Source organism: Phoca vitulina, unplaced genomic scaffold, assembly GCF_004348235.1.
Source record: "Phoca vitulina isolate PV1807 unplaced genomic scaffold, GSC_HSeal_1.0 scaffold7, whole genome shotgun sequence".
Taxonomy (NCBI): Eukaryota; Metazoa; Chordata; class Mammalia; order Carnivora; family Phocidae; genus Phoca; species Phoca vitulina.
Window position 1 is genome coordinate 69,685,285 of NW_022589710.1, and position 26,226 is coordinate 69,711,510.

The 26,226-nt window shown below is 45.8% G+C and overlaps 1 protein-coding gene across 7 annotated transcripts in view; it reads left to right on the plus strand.

The window, feature by feature from the left end:
- Positions 1 to 1,794: 1,794 nt before the first annotated feature.
- The window catches only part of KLC1 (kinesin light chain 1), a 58,278-nt gene continuing 33,846 nt past the window's right edge, over positions 1,795 to 26,226 (plus strand). For 2 of the 7 annotated variants that reach the window (XM_032406006.1, XM_032406005.1), the window contains exons 1-3: positions 1,803 to 1,943; positions 23,379 to 23,640; positions 25,813 to 26,043. In XM_032406006.1, the coding sequence (XP_032261897.1) occupies positions 23,380 to 23,640; positions 25,813 to 26,043 (492 nt within the window). In that variant the 5' untranslated portion in view covers positions 1,803 to 1,943; position 23,379. Of the gene's footprint in view, positions 1,944 to 22,886; positions 22,986 to 23,378; positions 23,641 to 25,812; positions 26,044 to 26,226 lie in introns of all 7 variants that reach the window. The other 5 variants (XM_032406007.1, XM_032406008.1, XM_032406002.1 and 2 more) reach the window with 4 other exon arrangements.

Below are 26,226 nucleotides of genomic sequence, written 5' to 3' on the forward strand. Positions count from 1 at the left end.
CCTGTGCCCCAGCCCCTCGCCCTGAACGATGGGTGCATCAGAGAGTTTCCACAAGGGAAGTAGCAGGATCAGATTCAGGGGACCTGCACATGTGGTGGATGAATTGGCCTTTTCTCTCTTTCCCCATTACTCCAGACTCATTCCTGCCTGAGGACCTTTGCCTGGAGTGTTCTCCCTACCAGTTTTGCTCAGTTGGCTCCTTCTGGTCACTTAGGTCTCAGCTCACTTGACTGCTTCAGAGTGCACTCCCACACCTCGCCAGTACCTTATCTTTCTCTGCACAGCACTGTGCGAACTAGAGCGGGTATCTTATCCTCTTTACCAGCGCACCTTGGCTCTTATGGTGGGGATCATGGCAGCTCAACAAATATTTGTTGAGGGAATAAAAGAACAAGATAAGAAAGCCTAAACAGAGTGGCAGCAGTGGGGATGGAGAGGGATGGATCAGAGCAATAGGAAGGAGGCTACTCATTAGAAGAGGACATCAAGCATCTCAGGTTTCAGGGTGAGTGGAGGGAACAGTCACTAAGCCCAGAGTCACAGAGAAAGGAGCCTCACTCAGCCTGCTCCTCTCTTCTCTAGAGCACTTTCATTACAGCTGTGGGCCCAGACCCTAGGTGCTTGTTGAGGAGCAGTGGCCAAATCACTAAGGGAGTGTGGAAAGGTGGTTTGATTCACTCTTCTCCCTCACCCCTTTTTAGCTGACCTTTGCATTTATATGAAAGCAAAGTAACTGGGCCTCTCTGTGACAATCTAGGAGCACTTACTTCCCTGTGACTATGTAATTCCAGGGTTAAAACGGCTGCAGGTGCTGGGTTCATACATCTGAAGAGCACAGCAGTTGAAAAGCAAGTGGGGGTGGAGGAACGCCTCCTGGTTAATAATGCCACAGGGCCCTGCACTGGGGACATCTGCAGGCACCTGGTGGCGGTGGTCAGGCAAAGAGAGCTGAGCCTTGCCCACTGAATCCGCCTGCGTCCTCCTGGCTGGCTGCTGAGTCAGGCCTGCAGGGCTGGCGATGCAGCAGCATGAGGCCCAGGAGTGCTCTCTGACCTGGAAGTACTGCCCTTCAGGCGGGGCTGGAGGTCGTGGCACTGCCGCCAGGGGGGGGGGGGGTGCGGCAGCCCGGGGTGGCGTCTCTGCACTTGCCAGGCACTCGCGGTGCCGTCCGTGCGAGGCCTGTGTGGCCGAGGGAAGCGCCTGGAAACTCCCTCTGAGCTCCCATTCTCGAGGATCCTGGGGGCCGCGAGGGAATAATGAGATGGGGAGGGCCAGGGTCTTGATCAAAGACTAGATCTTCCTGGAGAAGGCAGAGAGCCCTCCGGGCTTAGCCTAGCCCCTTAGGACCCCTTCCTCTGGAGAGGCTGCTGAAAGCCGTCCTTGCGGGTTCCAGGGAGATTGAAACGCGCGCATAAAACGCGTGAGGACGGGGCTTGGCACACAGTGGACATCACTCCGGAGACGGGCGAGCAGGAGGGAAGGACCCGGACGCGGTGGTCCGGGGTGGCGGCGCCCCGCCCCAGCGCCCCCTGCCCGCGCGTCCGCAGGGCTCCACGCCGCGCCGGGAACCTCTTTCCCGGCCGCGCCCCGCCCCCCGGAGGCGGGCAGGTGACGTCACGGGCGGCGCGCGGCATTGTGGGGCGGGAGCGCCGAGCCGGGGGAGGGACGCCGAGACGCCATTTTCGGCGGCGGGAGCGGCGGAGCCGGAGCAGAGCAGAGCCGGCGGGCGCGGGGCGGCGGCTGCGGGGAGGAGCCGCGGGGGACAGCGCTCGCGGGCGGCCGAGGATGCTGCGGGGCGGCCGCGCCAGCGCCCCTCGCTCGTGACCGCGGCGCCGCGCCCGAGGCAGCCGAAGCGGCGGGCCCTGCGCAGTCCTGCTCCGCGCACGCGCCCGCGACCTCCCGGTGCTGACAGCGCGAGCGCGCGGCCCCGCGGGAGCAGCACGGTGAGCCCTCGTTCCCCTTCCCGGCCGCGCCCCGGTCCGCGCTCCTCACCCACGTCCCCTCCCCGGAGCGCGGCCCCGGGCCCCCGCCCTCGGCCGCATCCCCTGCGGGTCCTCTTCCCGGGCCCTCATCCCTGTCCCCTTCTGGTGGTCCTCCCCGGCGCGTCCCGGCACCGCGGCCCCGGCCCTCGCCCGCCTCATCCGCGGCCACAGCCCCTTCCCCACCCCGGCCCCTCCCCGGCTCCGGCCCCGCGCCCCCGGCTCGGCAGTGCTGCGGGCGGGGGCGGCGGCTCGCGGAACAGCTGCGGACCCCCGGAGCCTCGCGGCTGGGCCTGGGGGACAGACGGCCGCCCCCGGGAGCGCGGCGCGCGGGGAGGGGGGCCGGCCCGGCCGGCTTTGTCCGAATCCGCCCTCTTCCTTCCGGCCCCCGCCCTCTCCCGCGGCACCGCCCTGGGCGGGCGCGCCTGTCATGCTCGCGGGCGACGGGCTGCGGGGCTGGTGGCGGGCGTGCGGGGTCCCTGCCGGGAGGCCGCTTCCGCGTCGCCCCCTCGGCGAGCCCTGCCTTCGAGGTGCCGGGCGCGAAGTGTTCCGTCCACGGCGCTCACCTGGGCCGCTCGACTGGAGGCCGCCCCGACGCGGGTGTCACACGCGGTGCACCTCTTCCCTTGAAAAACCCTTAAAGCATTAGAAAAGTAACATTAATGCCTGGTGGGTTGGATGGTTTCATAAATAACGTAAGGTTTGTAGATCCAGGTAGTTTGGTGATAGAATTGTTGCTGCTTATTGTTCTATTGTTTAAACAACACATTAAGAATTTACGTATTAAGCGTTTGATAAGGAGGACTTGCAGAAATGTTTTTAAAAAGTGTGAGAACGGAAAATTTGAGGTACACTATTTAAACTGGCATACGAAAGGGCAGTTCTTTGATTCTTTGCTTTAAATTCTAAGGCTTTTTTGGGTCCAGCATGACTAAGCTACTGACCAGAATCATTAGCTCAGAAGACATGGTAATAGTTCAGTGAAAAACCCATTAGGAAATTGGGGCGAGGTTCTTAAGTCCCATGATCTTATTACAGTTCTGGATTTACCTCTTTCAGGGATTGGCAGCCTTAGTTAGGGTGGGAAATTTGATTCATTGTTCTGTTTGATACTAAACATTAAATGATACTAAATATTATAAAATATTTATAATGATACTAAATATTAAAAAGTTCAGATTGTGGGGAGCTGCGTGTGGGAAGCCAGGCACTAAGAGCCAGTTTCTCCAGGTCATCGGAGAATGCAACATCATGTTGCAGTGGAGCCCGGCAGCCCTGTGGCGTTAGCGAGGGGGCGGAGGACCCAGGGTGGTAACTTCATCGTGACCTGGCTCCTTCACTTTGCTTGGAAGTGCCTTCTAAAAACACTGAAAATACAGGTAAAGGTGGAAGGACATGCATGGGAGTCAGGACAGTACCTCCAGGGAGGATGAGAGAGAAAATGCCACTGGGGAGGGGCACATAGTATCTTAAATATTTTGAAATAAATAAAAACTTAGCTGTAGTTATTTAAAATTATACATTTAAAAAAATTAAACATTCTTAAGCATGTTTCATAATGTTGAAAATAGATAAGCCATTGTGTAGCTTTCCATATGGGACTATAAATGTCAAAACTTATTAATTTGTAGGATTCGTGTAACATGGAAACATAAGTGGAATATGATAAGAAACCAGAACTTTATATAACAAAGAAGTGATCAGTAATATCCTAAACAGAAGTACAGGCAGGTTTTAAGTGTCAAATTTCAGGACATAGAGTAGAAATGATTAGCATATTAAGTGGTGAAAGCATGGTCTTAAATCGAGAACCAACTGAATGGCAGGTGCTGTGCTAAGTAGTTGGGGAAGTAGAGATAAAAGACAGTCACTGGCCTCCAGGAGCTCATAGTCTGGTGGGAGACAGAGGAAATCGTAGGGTACGGCAGATTAGGTTAAATATTGTGCTCAGTGCCCTGAGAAGGGGATTCTGGGTATGAGCCTTGAAGAAAATGTACAACTGGCCAGATGTGTGAGGGGTGAGATTGGTAGTGGCCATTCTGGAGGACATAGGCCCTGAAGCGGTGCTGCCATAAAGGGGACTAAAGTTGGGAAGGGTGAGAGTGGAAAGGGAAGATCAGGGAAGGAAGGCAAGAAGGAGGATTGGGGGGATTCTTTTTTTGGGGGGGGGGATTGGAATTTTTTTTTTTTTTTTTTTTAAGATTTTATTTATTTATCAGAGAGAGAGAGAGACAGAGGCAGGCGGAGGGAGAAGCAGGCTCCTTGCTCAGCAAGGAGCCCGATGTGGGACTCGATCCCAGGACCCGGGGATCATGACCTGAGCTGAAGGCAGACGCTTAACCGACTGAGCCACCCAGGCGTCCTTGGAGGATTCTTAAGAGTGAGGTGATACTTTAGAAAGCATAGGTAGTATGGCAGGTGGGCAGGTGATTTGAACCAAGATGAGATTCGGTGGGAAGCCATTAGGCCCAAGTGAGGACTGAGAGCTCCTGACTTAGGGCAGGGACAGTAGGAACAGTGATACAAATGGACTAGAAATGGCTTCACTAGTTACAGTGGCCCTGACTTGGGAGTGACCAGACCAGCGTAAGGGTGGGGCTGCCATCTGGAAGAGATGGAGCAACAGTGATCGCAGCCAGAGCGAGCTGCTAGAACATAAGTTGGAGTGACATGTCACTTCTCTGCTAAGTTTTGGCCAATGTCCTAAAGGCACTCTGCCCCCGTATCTTCCCCTCATCTTCCCACTCTGGCCTTCACATAAGCACACCCAGGCTCATCCCGAGCCTGCTCTTCTGCATATCACTGTGTCCCCACTTCCCCGTGCTCCTTAGCACTTTCACTGTCTACAGTACTATCATTTTACTTAATTATTTTCTTAGTTATTGTCTGTCTCTTTCACTTAATATCCATGATCTCCATGGGGTCAGGGATTTTTATAAGCACTCAATAAATGTTTATTGAACGAATGCGTCTAGAATTACTTCCCTGTCTCTAACTTGGGTGGCTCTCTGGCTGGTGACACCCATCAAGAAGGTGGAAAACAGGAGGAGGGGGAGATGGTGAGCTTGGTTTTGGATAGGTTAAGTCGGAAGTGCTTATGGGGTGCCCAAGTGGGCCAGTGGGCAGTTGGAGATTCAGGTCTGGAGTTCAAGACAAATATTTAGGACGGAGATAAAGATTTGGGAGATCTCATCATCCTGTTGAAAGTCAGTGTCTCTCCGAGAGCTTCTGACACTTAGAGACTGCGGAGTTGCCCTGTGGGTAGGTGGAGGAGGAGGTCAGTGTCAAGTTGGCAAAAAGATCAAGGAAGATTTGGATGGACAAATCTATTGGATTTGGCTTCTAGGAGGCTTCTAGGAGGTTATTAGTGACCTTTTAAATTTTTCCTGAGAATATTACCTCCTAAGGCAGGCGTGCTAATTTAGAGGTTATCTACATGCTTTCTCCTAGGGCATCCTTTTGTGTTTCTGCCCTACAGCCTCCCGGTTAATATATTCTTTCATCAAAATGAATTCAGAATTTAGTTTTGTCTTAACTATTTTTTTTTTTTTAAAGATTTTATTTATTTATTTGACAGAGAGAGACAGTGAGAAAGGGAACACAAGCAGGGGGAGTGGGAGAGGGAGAAGTGGGCTTCCTGCAGAACAGGGAGCCTCATGCGAGGCTCGATCCCAGGCCTCCGGGATCATGACCTGAGCCGAAGGCAGACGCTTAACCGACTGAGCCACCCAGGCGCCCCTTTGTCTTAACTATTTTTAAAAATGTACTTATTTTGGGGTACCTGAGTGGCTCAGTCTCGTTAGCCATCTGCCTTCAGCTCAGGTCATGATCCCAGGGTGCTGGGATCGAGCCTGGCATTGGGCTCCCTTCTTAGCGGGAAGCCTGCTTCTCCCTCTCCGCCCCCCCACCCCCGCTTTTGTTCCCTCTCTCACTGTCTCTGTCAAATAAATAAAATCTTTAAAAAATAAAAATAAAAATGTACTTATTTTAATTGAAGTATAGTTAACATACAGTATTATATTAGTTTCAGGTGTACAACGTATTCAACGGTTATAGACATTACAAAATGCTCACCATGAAAGGTGTAGTTACCATCTCTCAACATACAAAGTTATTAAAATATTATGTTTTAATTAATTTTTGAAGTCCGATGAAGGCAGTTTGGATCTGTGCTTTTAAATATGTTTAGTAATGTTGTCCATACTTAATAAAGTGGGTAGGTGAGTATCAATAGAACAAGCATTTTAAGCTGAGTTAAGTATATATGTAAAGTAGACATTATTTCCTTGGTTCTAAAATATTCCAGTTGCCTCAGTTTAAACCTTGGATTGTTCCCTGGCTGATTGCATAATATGGAAATTTATGTCCCAGCCTCTCTGAAGCTCACTTTACCACTACTAATAAAACTGGTATTAGCGAAGTTATGACTGAACCAGATAAAATTGGTGCTGTAATCCCCCCATTCTGTTGTGGACGAAACTGAGGTCAGAGAGGGCAGTTTACTTAAGCCAGAGGTATATAAGCTGTGAAGTCAGGCTTCTAATTCAGATATTTTTGCTAGATATTCATGCTTTGAACCACCTTGCTGTCACAATAATGCCTTCATCTGGGAAGTCCTTGGCCAGCTCTTCCATTTCAGAAGCCCAGGTGATGCAGTGTGGCTCTGGTGACTCCTTGGGGTTGCGGTCTAATGTGGGCTGTTTCAGGCACCACATTGTCATAGTGGTTGGTATTCGTGATCTTCACAGAGTAGGTGATCGGTAAAAGCTGATCGGGCCTTCATTTCTGTGGTGAATCCACATGGGGTGTTTTTTCTTAAATTCACTTATTGTGCCTGTTTATTTTTTATTATTTATTTTTTATTTTTTTAAAGATTTTATTTATTTGACAGAGAGAGATACAGCGAGAGAGGGAACACAAGCAGGGGAGTGGGAGAGGGAGAAGCAGGCTTCCCGCAGAGCAGGGATCCGGATGCGGGGCTCGATCCCAGGACCCTGGGATCAAGACCTGATGTTATTGACCAAACGGGTAAAATGCTAATTTCTATTCTTTTACAATTGTGGTAAAAAACACATTAAGTATATTTACATTGTTGTGCAACAGATCTCTAGGACCTTTTCATCTTGCAAAACTGAAACTCTGTGTCCATTAAATAACAACTTTCCATCCTCTACCCTCCACCCCCAAACACAATTCTACTTTCTGATTCAATGAATTTGTCTACTTTAGATACCTCATATAAGTAGAATCATGCAGCATTTGTCTTTTTTTTTTAAGTTTATTTTTTTAGTAATCTCTACACTGAACGTGGGGCTCAAACTCACAATCCCAGGATTAAGAGTATAGCACTCGTCTTTTTGTGACTGGCTATTTGTGATTTAGCATATTGTCCCTGAGGTTCATCCATAATTTCTATTCTTTTTAACTAAAATATCATTAAGTTCTAAAGCTTTTGTAGTCTGAAATTTGTATTAGATTTCTACTTAACTATGTGATAGATTACTATAAATTTAGTGGTTAAAACAGTCACATTTATTTCGGTTACTGTGGATGAGTGGCTCACGTGGCTGCAACTGTGTGTTGGGCTGCAGTTGTCTTCCAGAGTCACAGTGCTCTTGTAGGCCCTTGGCAGTTCTTCTGGTTGGAGTACTGACGTCCTGCTTTCCTTGTTTCCTGGCTATCAGCTGGGGGCTCTCAGCTCCCTGAGGTGGCCGCCTCCATCTTCAAAGTCAGAGTGGAAGAGCTCCCACACCGTGAATTCCTCTCACACTTTGAATCTCTGACTTCTCTTCTTGTGGCTTCTAGACCCAGATTTAAAGGGCTTATTTGAGGGATCCCTCACTGCCTCAGTCAGAAGAGCATGAGACTTTTGTTCTCAGAGTCATGAGTTTGAGCCCTGTGTTGGGTATAGAGATTACTTAAAAATAAAATTGTAAAAAAAAAAAAAAAAAAAAGCTTAAAAAATAAAGAGGCATATGATTAGGTCAGGCCCACCAGGATAATCTCCCTATCTTAAGGTCAAGTGATTTGGGGCCTTAATTACATCTGCTGCAAAAATCCCTTTATAGCAGTGCCAGGAGGGACTTGATGAACTGGGAGATGTGCGTAAACCAATGCCCAGGAATCTTGAGGGGGACGAGGCATCTGTCGCCACATCTCAGTTTTATTCTGTTCTCAGAACAAAACCATTTTAATTTAATTTATTTATTTGTCAGAGCATAAGCAGGGTTAGCGGCGGGAGAGGGAGAAGCAGGCTTGTCGCTGAGCAGGGAGCCCAATGCAGGACTCCATCCCAGGACCCTGGGATCATGACCTGAGCCGAAGGCAGACGCTTAACGACTGAGCCACCCAGGCGCCCCTGAACAAAACCATTCTTAACCATCTTTCAGTTAATGTTGGGAGTTATGATTTCTGAATATGTACAACAGTCTGCGACCATACCACTATGAACGCGCCCGATCTTGTCTGAATATGTACATTAATGTTAGCAAATTCTGCTTTTTTTAAAAAAATTGAGATATAATTTACATATAGTGAAGTGCCAAGATCTTAAATATATTGTTCATTCTGTTTTGATGAATGCGTGTCAAGATATGGCCCAGAAAATTCCCTCATGCCCCTTGCCAATCATCCATCACCCCCCCACCACTCCTCGGCAACAATGATCTGGTTTTTATAACCACAGGTTAGTTCTGCCTATTGTAGAATTTCATATAAATTGAGATGGATGATACAATATGTATTTTTTTACATTCAGCTTCTTTCACTCAGCATAACATTTTTGAAATTCATACGTGTTGCTGCCTGTGTCAGTGGTTCCTTTCTGTTCCTGAGTAATGTTGTGTTGTATGGATTTACACAGTTAAGCCATTTTCCTCCTGAAGCACATCTCGGAGGGGGCGGGGGCACTCATTCTTGTAGGAGACCATGTGGACGTACATTTTCATTTCTTCTGGATAAATACCTATGAGTGGGATTGCTCATAGGGTAGATGTGTCATTAACTTTATTTATTTATTTATGTAGAGAGGTAGCACGTGAGCAGAGGGAGAGAGAAGCTCACGCAGGCTCCACACTCAGTTGAGCAGAGCCCGGATGTATCATTAACTTTTAAAGAAACAAACCCAGAGTGCTTGTACATTTTACACTTGGACCAGCAATGTGTGAGTGTTCCGGTTGCTTTATATCCCCTCTGGCATTTGGTATTGTTTGTTTTCATCTTCACATTCTAGTGGATGTGTAGTGGCATCTTGTCGAATGGGTTTCATGAGCATTTCTCTGATGACTGATAATGAGCACTTATTCACATGCTTATTGGCCTTTTGTATGTACCCGCTTTTGTGAAGTGTCTCTTACATCTTTTACCCATTTAGAAAGTCAGATTGTCTTTTTATTATTGAGTATAGGAATTCCTTATGTATTTGAGTACAAGTCTTTTTTGCCAAGTACCTATGTTGCAAATATTTTTTCCCAATCTAGGGCTTGACTATATGTTTTTTGGCTGTGCCTTTTAATAATCAATAATTTTAAATTTCGATGAATTCCACTTTATCCATTTTTTTTTTTTTTTAATTCATTTGACAGAGAGAGACACAATGAGAGTGGGAACACAAGCAGGGGGAGTGGGAGAGGGAGAAGCAGGCTTCCCGCTGAGCAGGGAGCCCGATGTGGGGCTTGATCCCAGGACCCTGGGATCATGACCTGAGCCAAAGGCAGACGCTTAACAACTGAGCCACCCAGGTGCCCCTGTCCATTTTTTTTTTTTTTTTAATTGTTCCTGCTTTCTATTTTGTCTTTTTTGAAATCATTAAAAGATGTATACTCTTTTGGGAAAACTCATGATTCAAAAAGATGTAAAGGTGTGAGTTGTCTCTTTTCCCATTTCCTTTCTCCCGAGAGAATTTTTTTAAAAAATATGTGTATATTTTAAAAGATTTTATTTATTTATTTGAGAGAATGCACCAGAGAGTGAGCCCAAGTTGGGGGGTAGGGGCAGAAGGAGAAGCAGATTCCCCACTGAGCAGTGAGCCCTGAGGAGCAAGGGCTTCCTCAAGGGAGCCCTTGAAGATCTCTGGATCCTGGGATCATGACCTGAGCCGAAGGCAAACGCTTCACTGACTGAGCCACCCAGGTGCCCCCCCACCAATATATATATTTTTATATGTATATATATTTTTTCAAGATTTTATTTTATTTTTTTAATATTTATTTTTTTTTAATTTTATTTATTTATTTGACAGAGAGATAGAGAACACAAGTAGGCAGAGAGAGAGGGAGAAGCAGGCTCCCCGCAGAGCAGGGAGCCCGATGCGGGACTCGATCCCAGGACCCTGGGATCATGACCTGAGCCGAAGGCAGCCGCTCAACCGACTGAGCCACCCAGGCACCCCTTTAATATTTTATTTTTAAGTAATCTCTACACCCAATGTGGGGCTTGAACTCACAACCCCAAGATCAAGAGTCTCGTGCTCAGGGCACCTGGGTGGCTCAGTCAGTTAAGTGTCTGACTCCTGATTTTGGCCTAGGTCATGATCTCAGGGTGGTGAGATCAAGCCCTGTGTTAGGCCCTGCCCTCAGGGGGAGTCTGCTTGAGATTCTACACCCCCCACCACGTGTGTGTGCGTGAGTGCTCTCTCTCAAGATACAAAAATAAATCTTTAAAAAAAAAAAAGTTTTGGGGTGCTTGGGTGGCTCAGTCGTTAAGCATCTGCCTTCGGCTCAGGTCATGATCACAGGGTCCTAGGGTCGAGCCCCGCATGGGGCTCCCTGCTCCGTGGAGGCCTGCTTCTCCCTCTCCCACTCCCCCTGCTTGTGTTCCCTCTCTTGTTGTGTGTCTCTGTCAAATAAATAAAATCTTAAAAAAAAAAGTCTCATGCTCCCAACTGAGCCAGCCAGATACCCCTTAAAAATATGTTAGTTGCCTTTCTTTAGTTAGGAAAGAAAACTATTCCATATATGTATCTTTGATTAGCACTTAAATACATAAATTTAGTGTTGTGATATTATGTTAATTTGTTTCTCATTTTGAAATAAAAAGTGTTTTTAAACTGCATAATGAATACTCTCTATATTTTTTTGCCCAGACTCCCGTAACACCCTGTTTTGTAATCTCTTAGTCACACAGTCCGATGAAGCTGTTTTTCCTTTTTGTTTGCTCAACCAAAGACTTGTAATAGAGACATCTGCATCATTTGGGCTTACTCATTCTTGATTTAGGAAGAGGCATGTTCTGTATTTTCATGTAGTACCACCCTTCCCTGTAGTTTGTCATGCTTAAAATTTGCATCTGAAGAGATGGGTCTGTCGGCCTTTGGTCCCATGGCAGATTGAATGACCTGGTACACTGTCTGGCTGTGGCCAGGAGCCCTGCCTCGGTGGGGGGTGGGATGGAGGCAGGCACCTGACCAGCTGGTGGGGGACATGGCCTTGTAAAACTCTTTCCTTAGGTGCAGCATGGTCATTGACAAGCAAAGTGAACTCTTCCTGGGATATGTGCACATGTCATGTACTAGTGTGGTTAGGTTATCATGGAGTTAGATCTGTGTACACAGAGGTGGCCGATTTCAGAACAGAACCGCACTCAACCACCTGAGCATGGCTGTGGGGAAGGGACCCAGGGAGTCCTGACTGCCTTCATTTCTCGAATTCTGCAAGGGTGTCATCCAAGAGGCAAAGGCATGCTTTGTTTTATCCATTGGGTTATAGTTTCAGGATGCAAACAGATTCAGAATAGATGCTATAATTATGGAGTCTTTAATATTAAAACATTCGCCTTTTTTTCATGTGTGTGTGCAAGAAGTATAAATTTATTGTTCTACAACTAAACTTAGGTTAAGGGGCGCCGGGGTGGCTCAGTGGTTAAGCGTCTGCCTTCAGCTCAGGTCATGATCCCAGGGTCCTGGGATCGAGCCCCACATCGGGCTCCCTGCTCCGCGGGAAGCCTGCTTCTCCCTCTCCCACTCCCCCGGCTTGTGTTCCCTCTCTTGCTGTCTTTCTCTCTGTCAAATAAATAAATAAATAAAATCTTCAAAAAAAAAAAAAACACTTAGGTTAAGTCACATCAGGGTTTTTCTCAGTCATACTCAAACAACTCAAGATTTTCTAATCTTCCTTTTCATGTTTCTTTGGGCTTGTTATAAGTTCCAGGAACATACATAAGGAAGGCATCTGGCATTGTGTGCTGGCGTCTGCTGAGAGGTATGCCTTTTTTTTTTTTTTTAATTCTTTATTTAAATTCAATTTAGTTAACATAAACTGTGTTATCAGTTTCAGGGGTAGAATTTAGTGATCCATCAGTTGCATACACTTTATAGATTTTTGTGATTTTTAGGCCTACACGATTTCATTCATTCAGTTTATTCTTGTGATTTAAGTTTAGAAAAGGAGATAAAAGGATTAGATTAGGTTAGATTAGGTTTGAGGAAGGTAAGATTGGAGGAGATACAAGGGTACAAGTAGAAAATGATGAGTCAGTCGATAGAATTTCCATTCTGGAACTGCTTTGTGGCAAGCTCTGGAATTGTATCTCTCCACTGCCTCTGGCAGTTCGTGTTCCACGGATGAAGTTTCTGAACAGGAGGTACCTGATGGAGCACATCCTCCCTTGAGTAGAATTTAGTGATTCTTATTTGGGAAAGAGTAGGCAGTGTATAGCTGGATAAAATATGTTTGTTATTATAATACAGTGTTATATTTAGAAAATAACTCACTATTGGAAGCCTACAAAGGGGTATAACATTTCTGTTTTTATCCAAAAATGTCATGTTTTGAAAATGATTGAGACCCTCCAGGAGTCCTTTTTGGATTTGGCTTAAAATATGAACCTAACTTTGTTATATAAGCTGGGGAAGTGACACTCCTCCGCCACACTGTTTAGCCTCTCCTGCTTTCACCAAAACAAAAACTAAACATCAGAAAATGAAAGAATCATTGTTTTGTTTCACTTTCTTTTTTAAAGTAATCTCTACACCCAACATGGGGCTTGAACTCACGACCCTGAGATCAGGAGTCACATGCTTTTCCAACTGAGCCAGCCAGGTGCCCCAGTTTTACCTCTTTTTAAGCAAGTAATATTCCTCCTTTGACTCTGCACTGTGTAATTTTTGTTCTGGGGGCACCTGGGTGGCTCAGTGGGTTAAGTGTCCATCTCCTGATTTTGGCTCAGGGCATGATCTCGGGATCCTGAGATTGAGCCCCGCGTCAGGCTCCATGCTGGGTGTGGAGCCTCTGCCCCCCCCCAAATAAAAAATATATATCTATAATTTTTGTTCTGAAACTTCAGAACCAAAAACATATGTACATTTTTACTTCTAATATTACCATTGGTCACTTTGCTTTTTAGTCACAATAGGTAAGGTATTATGTATTTGGAAATTTCTAAATAAATTGAAGAGGGCTTGAGATTTTTGTTGTTTATCAAAAGGGGAGCATAGGATAAAAAGATTGAGCAATGAAGTTTTCTGTGATTTCATGACAAAGCTAAAATAGGTTAGGTCCCAAAGTTGGGTTTTGTGTTTTGTTTTCTTTGGTCTGCATCATTAATTTAAAAAAAAATTCTGGATCTATTATACTGAAATATCCATATATGAAAAAATTCACCAGGTTACTCAAACTTCTGATTCTAGAATATTTTTATAACCCCCAAAAGAAACCCTGAACCCATTAGCAGTCACTCACCACCCTTCTCTCCCTCTAGCCCTTGGCAACCGCCAATCTGCTTCCTGTCTCTAAGGACATTTCATATAAATGGAATTATGCACTATGTGGCCTTTTTTTAAAGATTTTATTTATTTGAGAGAACAAGCAGGGGAGAGAGGCAGAGGGAGAGGGAGAAGCGGGCTCTCAACTAAGCAGGGAGCCCCACGTGGGGCTCAATCCCAGGACTCTGGGATCATGACCTGAGCCGAAGGCAGACACTTTTTTTTTTTTTTTTTAAGATTTTATTTATTTATTTGACAGCGACACAGCGAGAGAAGGAACACAAGCAGGGGGAGTGGGAGAGGGAGAAGCAGGCCTCCTGCCGAGCAGGGAGCTCAATGCGGGGCTCGATCCCAGGACTCTGGGATCATGACCTGAGCCGAAAGGCACACGCTCAACGACTGAGCCACCCAGGCGCCCCTGAAGGCAGACACTTAACTGACTGAGCCACCCAGGTGCCCCAATATGTGGCCTTCTGTTTCTGGCTTGGTTCACTTAAGTACATGTTTGTGAGGTCTAACCTGTTGAAGCTTGTATCAGTATTTTGTTCCTTTTTTTAGCCAAATAATATTCAACTGTATGGATAGGCCACATTTTTTTTTTTTAAAGATTTTATTTATTTATTTGACAGAGACACAGCGAGAGAGGGAACACAAGCAGGGGGAGTGGGAGAGGGAGAAGCAGGCTCCCTGCTGAGCAGAGAGCCCGATGCGGGGCTCGATCCCAGGACCCTGGGATCATGACCTGAGCCGAAGGCAGACGCTTAACGACTGAGCCACGCAGTCGTCCCTAAATATATGTATTTTCAAACTTTCTTTACCACATTAGCTTTTTACTGCCTGCTGGCAGAATTTCACATGCTAAAACTGGGGGAGGTAAAGTGACCAAAATGATGCTCTTTCCTTCTTTGGCCTTTGCTTTCTTTTTGTTAATTCTTTTTTTTAAGGATTTTATTTATTAGAGAGAAAGCAAGAGAGCACGCGCATGCACACACTTGAGCCAGGGAGGGGGAGAGGAAGAGGGAGAGGGACAAGCAGACTCTGCCTGAGTGCGGCTCAGTCTCATGACCCTGGAATCACAACCTGAGCCGAAATCAAGAGTCAGGTGTTCAACTAACTGAACCACCCAGATGCCCCTCTTTTTAATTTTTGAGAGGAGGGAAGGTTTGATAAAATTTGTCAGACTATTGAAAATTGTATTGCTTGTTAATAGAATGATTGTGTATGTATGATCTCATTGTCTGTAGTCAGTATAAGTTTCATTGTGACTATAAAGGGAATATAAATATATATGAAAAGATGAGGTGGTAGAGATGTGAAATGAGAGCATTACATGAAAATTGATAATCTGATATGACAAAAACATATGTATGATCTAGTATAATCTTTTAAAAAGTGCCTTTAGAAAATCTAACCAGTTCTGCTTTAATTTTTTATTTTTTAAAATTTTAAAAATTTTATTTGAAAGAGAACACGTGATTAGGGGAGGGGCAGAGGGAGAAGCAGACTCCCTGCTGAGCAGGGAATCCGATGCGGGGCTCAATCCCAGGACCCTGGGATCATGACGTGAGCTGAAGGCAGACGCTTAACCTACTGAGCCATCCAGGCATCCCAGTTTTTCTGTTTTACAAAATATTCAGTGTATTCAGCATTTTTTTTTTTAAAGATCTTACTTATTTGACAGAGAGAGGCACAGAGAGGGGGAACACAAGCAGGGGGAGTGGGAGAAGGAGAAGGGGGCTCCCCACTGAGCAGGGAGCCCGATGGGGGAATTGATCCCAGGACCCTGGGATCATGATCCGAGCTGAAGGCAGATGCTTAACGACTGAGCCACCCAGGCGTCCCTATAGGTAGATTTTTAAAAAACAAACTTTTTAGGATAGCTTTAGGTTTCAAGAGGAGTTGCAAATACAGTACAAAGTCTCTGCATACCTGCATTCCAATTTCTCCTAATGTTAATATCCTACATTATTATGGCACATTTGTGACAATTAAGGAACCAGTGTGGTACATAATTTTAACCAAACTCCCCATTTTATTTGGACTTTACTAGTTTTCCCCTAATATCCTTGTGCTGTTCCAGAACCTCATCCAGGGCACCACATCATGTCACATTTAGCCATCATTTTTCCTGGGCTGTGACAGTTTCTTAGACTTCCCTTGTTTTTGATGGACTGAGCCACCCAGGTGCTCCAGTAACATATTTTTAATGATTAGTAACCTTTAGGTATAATTTAATATATAAAACAAATATCCAGGGGTGCCTGGGTGCCTGGGTGGCTCAGTTAAGCGTCTGCCTTCGGCTCAGGTCATGATCCCAGGTCCTGGGATGGAGTCCTGCATTGGGCTCTCTGTTCAGCAGGGAGCCTGCTTTTCCCTCTGCCTCTCTCCCCCACTGGTGCTCGCTCGCTCTCTCTCTCAAATAAATAAAATCTTTAAAAAAAATCCCAAATCTCTACAGCCCATTGTTGACATAAATGAGTAAATAAATGAGGGACGAGGCAGAGAAAAGACACTGTCCCATCTGTAAGAACTCCAGACACCTTACCTTCCCTCTTCAGTAGATCAGCTCTCCTGGCTCTCCGAGTGTGGGCTGCACCTTGTGACTTGCTTCCTAAAGACTGGAGTATGGGAAGGAGTGGATGTGTGTAGTGGGGGGAAGCCTGCACAAACTGCCTCAGCTAGATGGTCAGGACTGGCTTCATTAGTTGTGAAGTCAGGGGAGCGCATGTGCTCTTGCTATGATGTGACGAGAATGGTACACGTACAGTTTCCACAAATAGTTTTGTAGGTGTGGGGTTTTGCCACTCCCTTGCTCCCCCTTTCCCTCTCCCTAGTAACTGTTTTTACTTCTAGTAAAGTACAAAAATTATACTTTTTCCATAATTACCACCGTTTCTATTGTTTCTAAATAAAGGCTTATTATATTACCTGGTTATTATTTTTTTTAAGATTTTATTTTATTTTTTTTATTTTTAAACATATATATATATATTTTTAAAGATCTTATTTATTTATTCATGAGAGACAGAGAGAGAGAGGCAGAGGGAGAAGCAGGCTCCCAAGGAGCAGGGAGCCCGATGCGGGACTCGATTCCAGGACCCTGGGATCATGACCTGAGCCGAAGGCAGACGCTTAACCATCTGAGCCACCCAGGCGCCCAAGATTTTATTTTTTTAATTAGTCCCTACACCCAGCGAGGGGCTCAGACTTACAGCCCTGAGATCAAGAGTTGCATGTTCCACTGACTGAACCAGCCAGGCCCCCCTGATGCTTTTCCACTGTTTGACTTCCCATTCTAGGTACTTAAGACTTAAGTCTTTCTTTGCTTCTCTTCACCACACAGGTGCACCCTTTGCATCTCCATAACCTCCCAATAAAATTTAATTTTGTTTAGATCAGTCTTTACCGTTTATATCTTTAGACTGTATAAATGCCAGAGCTGAGCTATATAATAAACTGTGATTACTTTTCCTGTTTGACCTTTTGTTTCCTTAGGAGCTAATTACCTTGTTTCATTTCCTTTTTAAGTTGGTGCTAATCCAATCCATCTGCGCTTTCAACACTTGTCCCCAGGTTGGTGCAGAGCTGTCTTCCCCACAGTGAACCCTGTGCTCCATAGTCCATGTTTTCTTCTTGTTATTTTTTTTCATGTTTTCTTGATTTATCATTTTGGTTGAGCGCATCTTCCTGTACCTGAGAAAGGGTGCATGAGAGGTAGAAGTTTTTGAGACCTTGTACGTCTGAAAATGTTACTCTCCTATTCCCACAGTTGACTGAGAGTTTGGCTGGCTATGGAATTCTAAATTGGGAATAATTTTCCTTCAGAATTTTGGAGGCATTTAATTGCCTTTTGATTCCAGTATTGCTCTTGAGAAGTCTGATGCCATTCTGATTGTTTTAATTCTGTCTACATGACCCCGACCCCCTGGGAGCATGTAGGATATTCTTTTGTCACCACAATATTTTCATTTTCTTCAAAAGGTATTTTTTTGGTAAAGTCCACCACCTGTGCCTTGAAGAGTGGCTGACATAGAGTTGGTGCCTAATATTTAACTGAGTGAGTGGCTGTTTCTGTCTCTGAGCTGGTTGCATGTCTCCCCTCCCCCTGTGGAGGTGAAGGCCTGGCTGTTGGTGTTCTGCAGGACAGGTTGTGGTTGAGGGTTGGGTCCTCCAAGCTTCTATCTCGTGTTGCCCACGAGAGTTCTTAGAGTTCCCCTGCCATGTCTCAGTGGACATGGCAGTCCTCCTTTTCAGAATCGTCCATTTTAAATTTGTCAGTGTCCATTATTCCTGGCAGGAGTTGACTGTGACACTGAAGGTTTCTCTGTTTATTTAAGCAATCTCTACACCCAGCGTGGGGCTCAAACTCACGACCCCCAGATCGTGAGAAGAGTTGCATGCTCTTCCAACTGAGCCAGCCAGGAGCCCCAAGACTGAGTTTTTTAATTGCTATAACATACCAGTGATTAAGAGAAGTCTTTGGGGGGCGCCTGGGTGGCTCAGTCGTTAAGCGTCTGCCTTCGGCTCAGGTCATGATCCCAGGGTCCTGGGATCGAGCCCCGCATCGGGCTCCCTGCTCGGCCGGGAGCCTGCTTCTCCCTCTCCCACTCCCCCTGCTTGTGTTCCCTCTCTCGCTGTGTCTCTCTCTGTCAAAAAATAAATAAAATCTTAAAAAAAAAAAAAAAAAAAAGAAATCTTTGGGGCACCATGTTGGGTGTAGAGATTACTTAAATAAAATTTTAAAAAACCTCAGTCTTGATGTAAAGGACAGGTTATGTTAAAGGGGATTTGAATCTGAGACATGCAGTGTAATAATTAGGCCATAATGGCTTTGTCTGTTGAAAAGTGGATTAGAGAGTCCTCATGACAGGCGAGGGAATAAAACGGTATTGGATTCAGGCGCTGGCTCCAACGCTGGTTCATTCATTTATTGAGCACATACTTAGGACGTGCCTGTGGAGTGCCAGGCATTGTTCTGGCTGATTCATGATTCTAGGTACTGGGAGGCATACACAGCCCAAGAGTTGGAAGAAACTCTTAGGGACGGTGTGAGTGCTAGGCTGACAAAGTGTGATGTTTGGGCGGATCTAGATTCCCAGTATTTTTACCCTTTAGAAATCGGTGTAACCACTATCATAACCCTTTCAGCTGGGAGTTTAAATAGGAAGCTTGAGAAGTTTCTTATTTTAAGTGAACTCTTATCCATGTTTTCTTTTAGTTTTTGCCATTTTATTTATTTTATTTGAATTTTTTAAGATTAAAAAAATATTTTGAGAGAGATAGCGAATGGGTGTAAGCATGAGCAGGGTGGGGGCGGTGGGGGGCAGGGCCAGAGGGAGAAGCAGACACCCCACCGAGTGGGGAGCCTGATGCGGGACTCGATCCTAGGACCCTGGGATCACCACCTGACATGAAGGCAGACCCTTTATCGACAGCCATCCAGACGCCCCTAGTTTTTTGCCATTTTATTCAGAGAGCTCTCTTTACCTTCACCTGTATGCACATAGACCTTTGCCTGAGTTTTCTTCTAGTTTCTCATGTTTTTTTTCAACATTTAATTTTTTTTTAAAGATTTATTTATTTGACAGAGAGAGAGAGAAAGGGAGCACAAACAAGAGGAGTGAGAGAGGGAGAAGCAGGCTCTGATGCGGGGCTAGATCCCAGACCCTGGGATCATGACCCCAGCCGAAGGCAGATGCTTAACCGACTGAGCCACCCAGGCAACCCTCAACATTTAATTTTTTTAATCAGAATGGAATTTAGTGTATGGTGAGGGTAGGAATGCAACACGATTTTTTTTCTAAATAGATTGTTGCCTTAACACTATATATTTTTTAAGATTTTTGTTTATTTGTCAGAGCGTGCGCACAAGCAGGGGGAGCGTCAGACAGAGGGAGAAGCAGGCTTCCTGCAGAGCAGGGAACCCGATGTGGGGCTCGATCCCAGGACCCTGGGACCATAACCTGAGCCAAAGGCAGACACTTAACCGACTGAGCCACCCAGGCATCCCGACTTAGCGCTATTTTTTATATAACCTACCTTTGGTTATAACGGCTTAGCCTAGAAATGAGAGAGATATGGAGCAATGTAAACATGTATGTATGCTGCTGTGGGTTTCCCCTTGAAGAAGTGGCATGTGTCCGTATATTTATCTGATGGTGACTTGGCGGAGGGGCGGCATGGAAACTGCTATGATTGAAGAGTCCCTGGGGGTGGCATGAGGTATAAGCTTGGGAAATGGAAGATTTGGAGAGCCCTCTGTCTATAATACAATATTTGAAGTGTTACCTTGTGGATGACATAGTAAATATATTTTGTGTTTATTTTAGAGGGAAGAAGTTGGCTCAATGGGTAGAAGTTTAAGGAGGGAGAGTCAGCTCAGCAAAAGGAATAACTTTCTAAGTATCAGAGCTGTCTAATAAGGAATCGAGTGTCTTGCAAAGTAGTGAGGCCTGTGGTAGAGGAGGCATGTCTGCGAGTGTTGAGCAGCCACTACTCAGGGGTGTTCCTGATTGCCCTGCTCCCAGGTGGGAGATGACGCTGACTGCTGAGTGGCTCTCATGTCTGTCCGCCATGGAGCTCAGTGACTCACCTGCATTCTCCCTCCTGTGCTTGTAACCACCTGGAGGGGGAGGCCTGCTAACCACCGAGGCCCAAGGAGGTTTGGGGACGCAGCCTGTGCTGTGGTGAGGGAGCCAGGCTCTGCCCTTGCTTGCTCTGGATTCTCATGCTTTCCATACCACCTGCCCTCTCAGGTCTTCAGAGAGCTGAGTGCCTCCCAAGACCATTTGGATTCTTATTAATTTTCTGTTAAGAGTAAGTTAAAAAAAAAAATCTGCCTTAATGGCTCCTTTCCCCCCCTTTTTTTTTGTGCACGTCCAGATAACATTTGTATTTGTTACTCTTGTCCATGGTTAAAGCCTCTACAAGAGTGTGTGAGCATGCAGTGTACTTGTTAACATTTTCTTTCTATATTCCTTGAGGGATTAAATTTGGATTTTTTTTTTTAAAGATTTTATTTATTCGATAGAGAGACAGCAAGAGAGGGAACACAAGCAGGTGGAGTGGGAGCGGGAGAAGCAGGCTTCCCGCCGAGCAGGGAGCCCGATGTGGGGCTCGATCCCAGGACCCTGGGATCACGACCTGAGACGAAGGCAGACGCTTAACGACTGAGCCACCCAGGCGCCCCTCTTTTTTTTTTTAAGTTTGTTTATTTTTAGTAATCTCTATACCCAGTGGACCCTGAGATCAAGAGTCACGTGCTCCACCAACTGAGTCAGCTAGGTGCCCCAAATTGGGATTTCTTTGGATGTGTTTACTTGACTGAGGCATCCCTGCATTCAGGTGATTAAGTCTTCCCATTGTGTGTTGATTTTTTTCCTATGTGTAAATCCTACCTGTTACGGTTTTGCTACTCCTTTTTTTTTTTTTTTTTTTAAGATTTTACTTATTTATTTTTATAGATTGCGTGTGTGTGAGCAGAGAGATGGGGGGAAGGAGAGAGAGAGAGTCTGAAGCAGACTCAGCACCAAGTGCGGAGCCTGACGCGGGGCTCGATCTCATGACCCTGAGGTCACAACCCAAGCCAAAACCAAGAGTCAGTGCTTAACTGACTGTGCCGCCCAGGCACCCCTTGCTACTCCTGTTTAAACCCTCTGCCCCAGCTGGTGCAGCCACTCTGGAAAACAGTATGGAGGTTCCTCAAAAAGTTGAAAATAGAGCTACCCTACGACCCAGCAGTTGTACTACTTGGTATTTACCCCAAAGATACACAGATAGTGATCCAAAGGGGCACCTACACCCCAATGTTCATAGCAGCAATGTCCACAATAGCCAAACTATGGAAAGAGCCCAGATGTCCATGAATGAATGGATAAAGATGTGGTGTGTGTGTGTGTGTGTACGCAACGATGTGGATGGAACTAGCGGGTATTATGCTGAGCGAAGTAAATCAATCAGAGAAAGACAATTGTCATGTGATCTCACTTGTATGTGGAATTTAAGAAACAAAACAGGATCATAGGGGAAGGGAGGGAAAAATAAAATAAGATGAAATCAGGGAGGGAGACAAACTATAAGAGACTTAATCATGGGAAACAAACAGGATTGCTGGAGGGGAGTGGAGTGGGGCAAAAATAAATAAATAAATAAAAATTTTCCTGTGCAGGGGAAAAAAAAACCTTCTGCCCCTTCCCATTCTTTTCTCTTTTACATCAACAGACCTGCCCTCTCTTCCCTTCTTTGCAGAGGTGTGACACTGACCATCTTTATAATTGGATGGGATTTAATGTTTTTTTAATAAAGTTTTAAATTTTAATTCCAGTATAGTTAGCATCCAGTGTTCTATTTCAGGTGTACAGTATACTGATTCAGCACTTCAGGTGCTCATCACAAGTGCGCTCCTAAGCACGTGTTCGGTGCTTCGACACTGCTTCCCTTCATGGGCATCTGTCAGTCCAGGCCTGCACGACGTGGTCGGCCAGGGCTCGAGCGCTGTCCTGGGGATGTGATGTAGTGGGGTACAAGATCGAGGCCTTGCCTTTTACATAGAGCTTACCTTCAGGGGGATATAAACGATAGCATGTGACTGCACACAGGACTTCAGGGAGTGCTAAATGCTCTGAAGGAAATCGCACTGACATGTAATCTGACTTCAGTCCCTGTCAGTCTCTTGAGGCTTCCTTAATGCTCACTGTGGCCTTTTTTTTTAAACTTAATTATGGGATTTAAAAACATACACAAACCTAGAAAGGTTATACAAAGACCTGTTGCTTAGTTTCAGCAGTCATGAGTTTGCTGACACTGTTTTATGTGCCCCTTTCCTTTTTCTTCTTCATTATAGTATTTTTTTTTTTTTTTTTAAAGATTTTATTTATTTGACAGAGAGAGAAACAGCGAGAGAGGGAACACAAGCAGGGGGAGTGGGAGAGGGAGAAGCAGGCTTCCCGCCGAGCAGGGAGCCCGATGTGGGGCTTGATCCCAGGACCCTAGGATCATGACCTGAGCCGAAGGCAGACGCTTAACGACTGAGCCACCCAGGCGCCCCTTCATTATAGTATTTTAAAGCCAGTTCCAGACACTGTATGATTTCCTGAAATTTTGGTGGCCTCTCAGCTAGTCTGATCCTGTAGGCATGCCTAGCCCTTGTCCTCCTTGCGTCTTTATAGTGCTGATGATCCTGCTCATGTCACTCTCTTACCGTGTTTCAGACGGACCTAGTCCTTGTCCTGCTACTCTGATTGTTCCCATGTTCCTTTGCTGGTTTTCTTCCTTCTTCCAGCTGTGACCACTTCTCAAGGCTTTGTCTGGTAAATATGTTACCAAGAATTTACTGTCCCTTCCGCATTTCATTAAGGGGGAAAAAGCTTGCAAACATTCAGAGAACTTCTGTTCACTGAGGTTTTGTGCTGTAGAAATGCCATTTGAATGTTTTGCTGCTTTTAATCTTTGGCATTAATTTCAACTGCTGTCATTTCTTCCATTATTTTTAAGAATTCAGGCATAAGCCAGAAAAGTAATTAAATTGGTCTGCAGAGGGAAGAGAGAAACAGTACAGTATTTCAGCAAGTCACGGATACACACATTTATTATTCACCTATAAAAATGTTAATTTAAAAGTCTTCACAGTATATTTTATTAGAGGTGTAACATAAATTACATCTGTGATGAGATGCCTAATTTTTTTCCTTTTTCCATTCTAGAATGTATGACAACATGTCCACGATGGTGTATATAAAGGAAGACAAGTTGGAGAAGCTGACACAGGATGAAATCATTTCTAAGACAAAGCAAGTGATTCAGGGGCTGGAAGCTCTGAAGAATGAGCACAATTCCATTTTACAAAGTTTACTTGAGACACTGAAGTGTTTGAAGAAAGATGATGAAAGTAATCTGGTGGAAGAGAAGTCAAACATGATCCGGAAGTCGCTGGAAATGCTGGAGCTTGGCCTGAGTGAGGCGCAGGTAGAGTGAGGTTGCTCCGCCGAGACAGGAGCTGACGGTCTGGAGAAACGGAGACTGTTTGAATACGTGGTGTAACGAAACTAGAGGGACGGGACTTCTAGCGTAACAGAGATCAGCTTGTGTATTCTATGAATGATGATTGATTTGGGCATGTCTAAATTCTAAAAAGCAGAGCCAAAATAGAGGTAACCTTGTCATTTTGGATTTGAATTGGCTGCATGTATCCAAAAACAAAAACAGTGGCTTAAACATCATGGACATGTATAAAGAAATACCGAGGTAGGCTTCCCCCAGACCGATTGTGTAGCTGCATGACCATCAGGGACACGCAGGCCTCTGCATTACACTGCACACAGCCTTTTTTGTGGACTAAGACGGAGCCCCAGCTGCAGCCACCTGACCCCATTCTAGGACAGGGAAGGGACAGGAAGGGTGTTGCCTCCTCCCTTTACTTCCTCCAGCTGGTGCACAACACTGCTTACATTTCATTGGCCAGACCTTGGTTCCATGGCCACTCCTAGTTGTGAGGGAGACTGGGGAATGTTGCCCTGCCCACCAAGTTCCACTTCTTAAGCCTAAGGAAGAAGGGAGAATGGATGTTGGCCAACAGCTAATAGTCTCTGCAATACCGTAAGACAAGATTGCTATATATATTTGACTAAACCTTTGTTTTTATCATGTGGGACATAGAGGTGAAAAAATTAGAAACATCTAGGTGGGGGGCACAGTCGGTTGAGCGTACAACTCTTGGTTTCAGCTCAGGTCGTGATGTCAGAGTAGTGAGATCGAGCCCCACTTCGTTGGGGGGAGTGTGCTTGAGATTCTCCCTTTCCCTCCACCCCTTCCCCCTAAAATCAATCAGTCAATCAAAAGAAAAAGAAAAGAAAAGAAACCTCTTGTGGTAGCCCTACCCCCCGATAACGTTTGCTTTGCCAGCACACTTCAGGTAAGATCACATACACAAAATTTGACTTCTTTCTTCTTGGCTTCTCTCTCTCTTTTTTTTTTAAAGATTCATTTATTTGAGAGAGAGCGTATGCATGAATGGGAGGGCAGAGGGAGAGGGAGAGAGAATCTCAAGCAGACTCTGTGCGGGGCTCTATCCCAGGACCCTGAGATCATGACCTGAGCTGAAACCAAGAGTCGGACACTTAACCGATTGCGACCCCCAGGCACCCCTTAACTTTCCTCTTGTAAGTGAATGAAGAAAGCAGAGTAGGGCTGCTGGGTCACTAGTTCCCGCTTCCACGTAGAGGACACTGTCCTCCACAGTGACTGTCCATACCCTGATTTTAGAGTTCTTCATCCCGACTGTGTGAAAGACCTAATTGTAGAACTTTAACTTTGGTTATTGTGAATGTATTGTATGGCACATTCTGTTATTGAAAAGTGATATGAATATGGACTTCCTTTTTAGTTGGGCAGATATTAGGGTTAAGAAAAGGAGGAAAGAGCCTCACCTTCTGGAGTTTAGGTTTGAAACATAGGAGGATAGTAGAGCGCAGGGCAGTTGCATGGTCTAAAGAGAGAACAGACTAGAGCCAGCTTTGCCCAGCTCTTTCTACTCGTACACTCCTAGGAGCTGGTAATGCCTCACACAGGTCTGGTGCACCCCAGGCAGAGCCCTGGGACAGTCACCAGAGTTTGTGATGTGGACCTAAGCTTGTGAATGCATCAGTGCATTCGGACTAGCTGGCTAGCTCAAGATTTCTTCCCTTCCCTTGGAACATCAAAGATTTGTCTGCCTGCCCTTCTCTAACCATCACCGGCCCCTCCCGGAGTGACCTGCCCTCGGTACACATTGCATGCTTGTGCACACTCTCTCACACATGGAAAAGAGTCTCTGAGAAACTATGTTGGAGCCACCTAGATAGAAAGTAAAAAGATACCGTTTTGTCAGAAGAGTAGCCGTGTGTCCATTACTAGTCCCTCCGAGGTCAAACAGAAGAACAGCGTCTAGTTTCTGTAGATGTTCTGAGCGTGTGATATTCTTTACCCTGCGTAGCCTGAGACTGAGGGTGAAGAGGGACGTCACTGGCATTGTACATGTCTGTGTTGGAGCACGTACCTGCAAGTATAAGCTACAGCTGCAAGCCCAGGATGCCTGCGTCGGCGCGAGCTGCGATGTGTGGGAGGGACGGTGCAGCGCTGTCCGCGTTTCTGTCTTTCCAGGTCATGATGGCTTTGTCCAATCACCTGAACGCTGTTGAGTCCGAGAAGCAGAAGCTGCGTGCCCAGGTCCGTCGGCTGTGCCAGGAGAACCAGTGGCTGCGGGACGAGCTCGCCAACACGCAGCAGAAACTGCAGAAGAGTGAGCAGTCCGTGGCTCAACTGGAGGAGGAAAAGAAGCATCTGGAATTCATGAATCAGTTAAAAAAATACGATGATGACATCTCTCCATCCGTAAGTGGCTCAGTAGGAATGCAGCACTGACAGTTAACCATGTTATGGTTGGTAGTTGTTTTAGTCAAGCTGTCCGTGTTTTCCCCTCCCCCTAGTGATTGCACTGAGCGAGACCAGAGGCTGTGGGTCTTGGGACCGGGCAAGTCATAGAGGTCTCCTTGCCGTACGCTTTTCATAGACGTG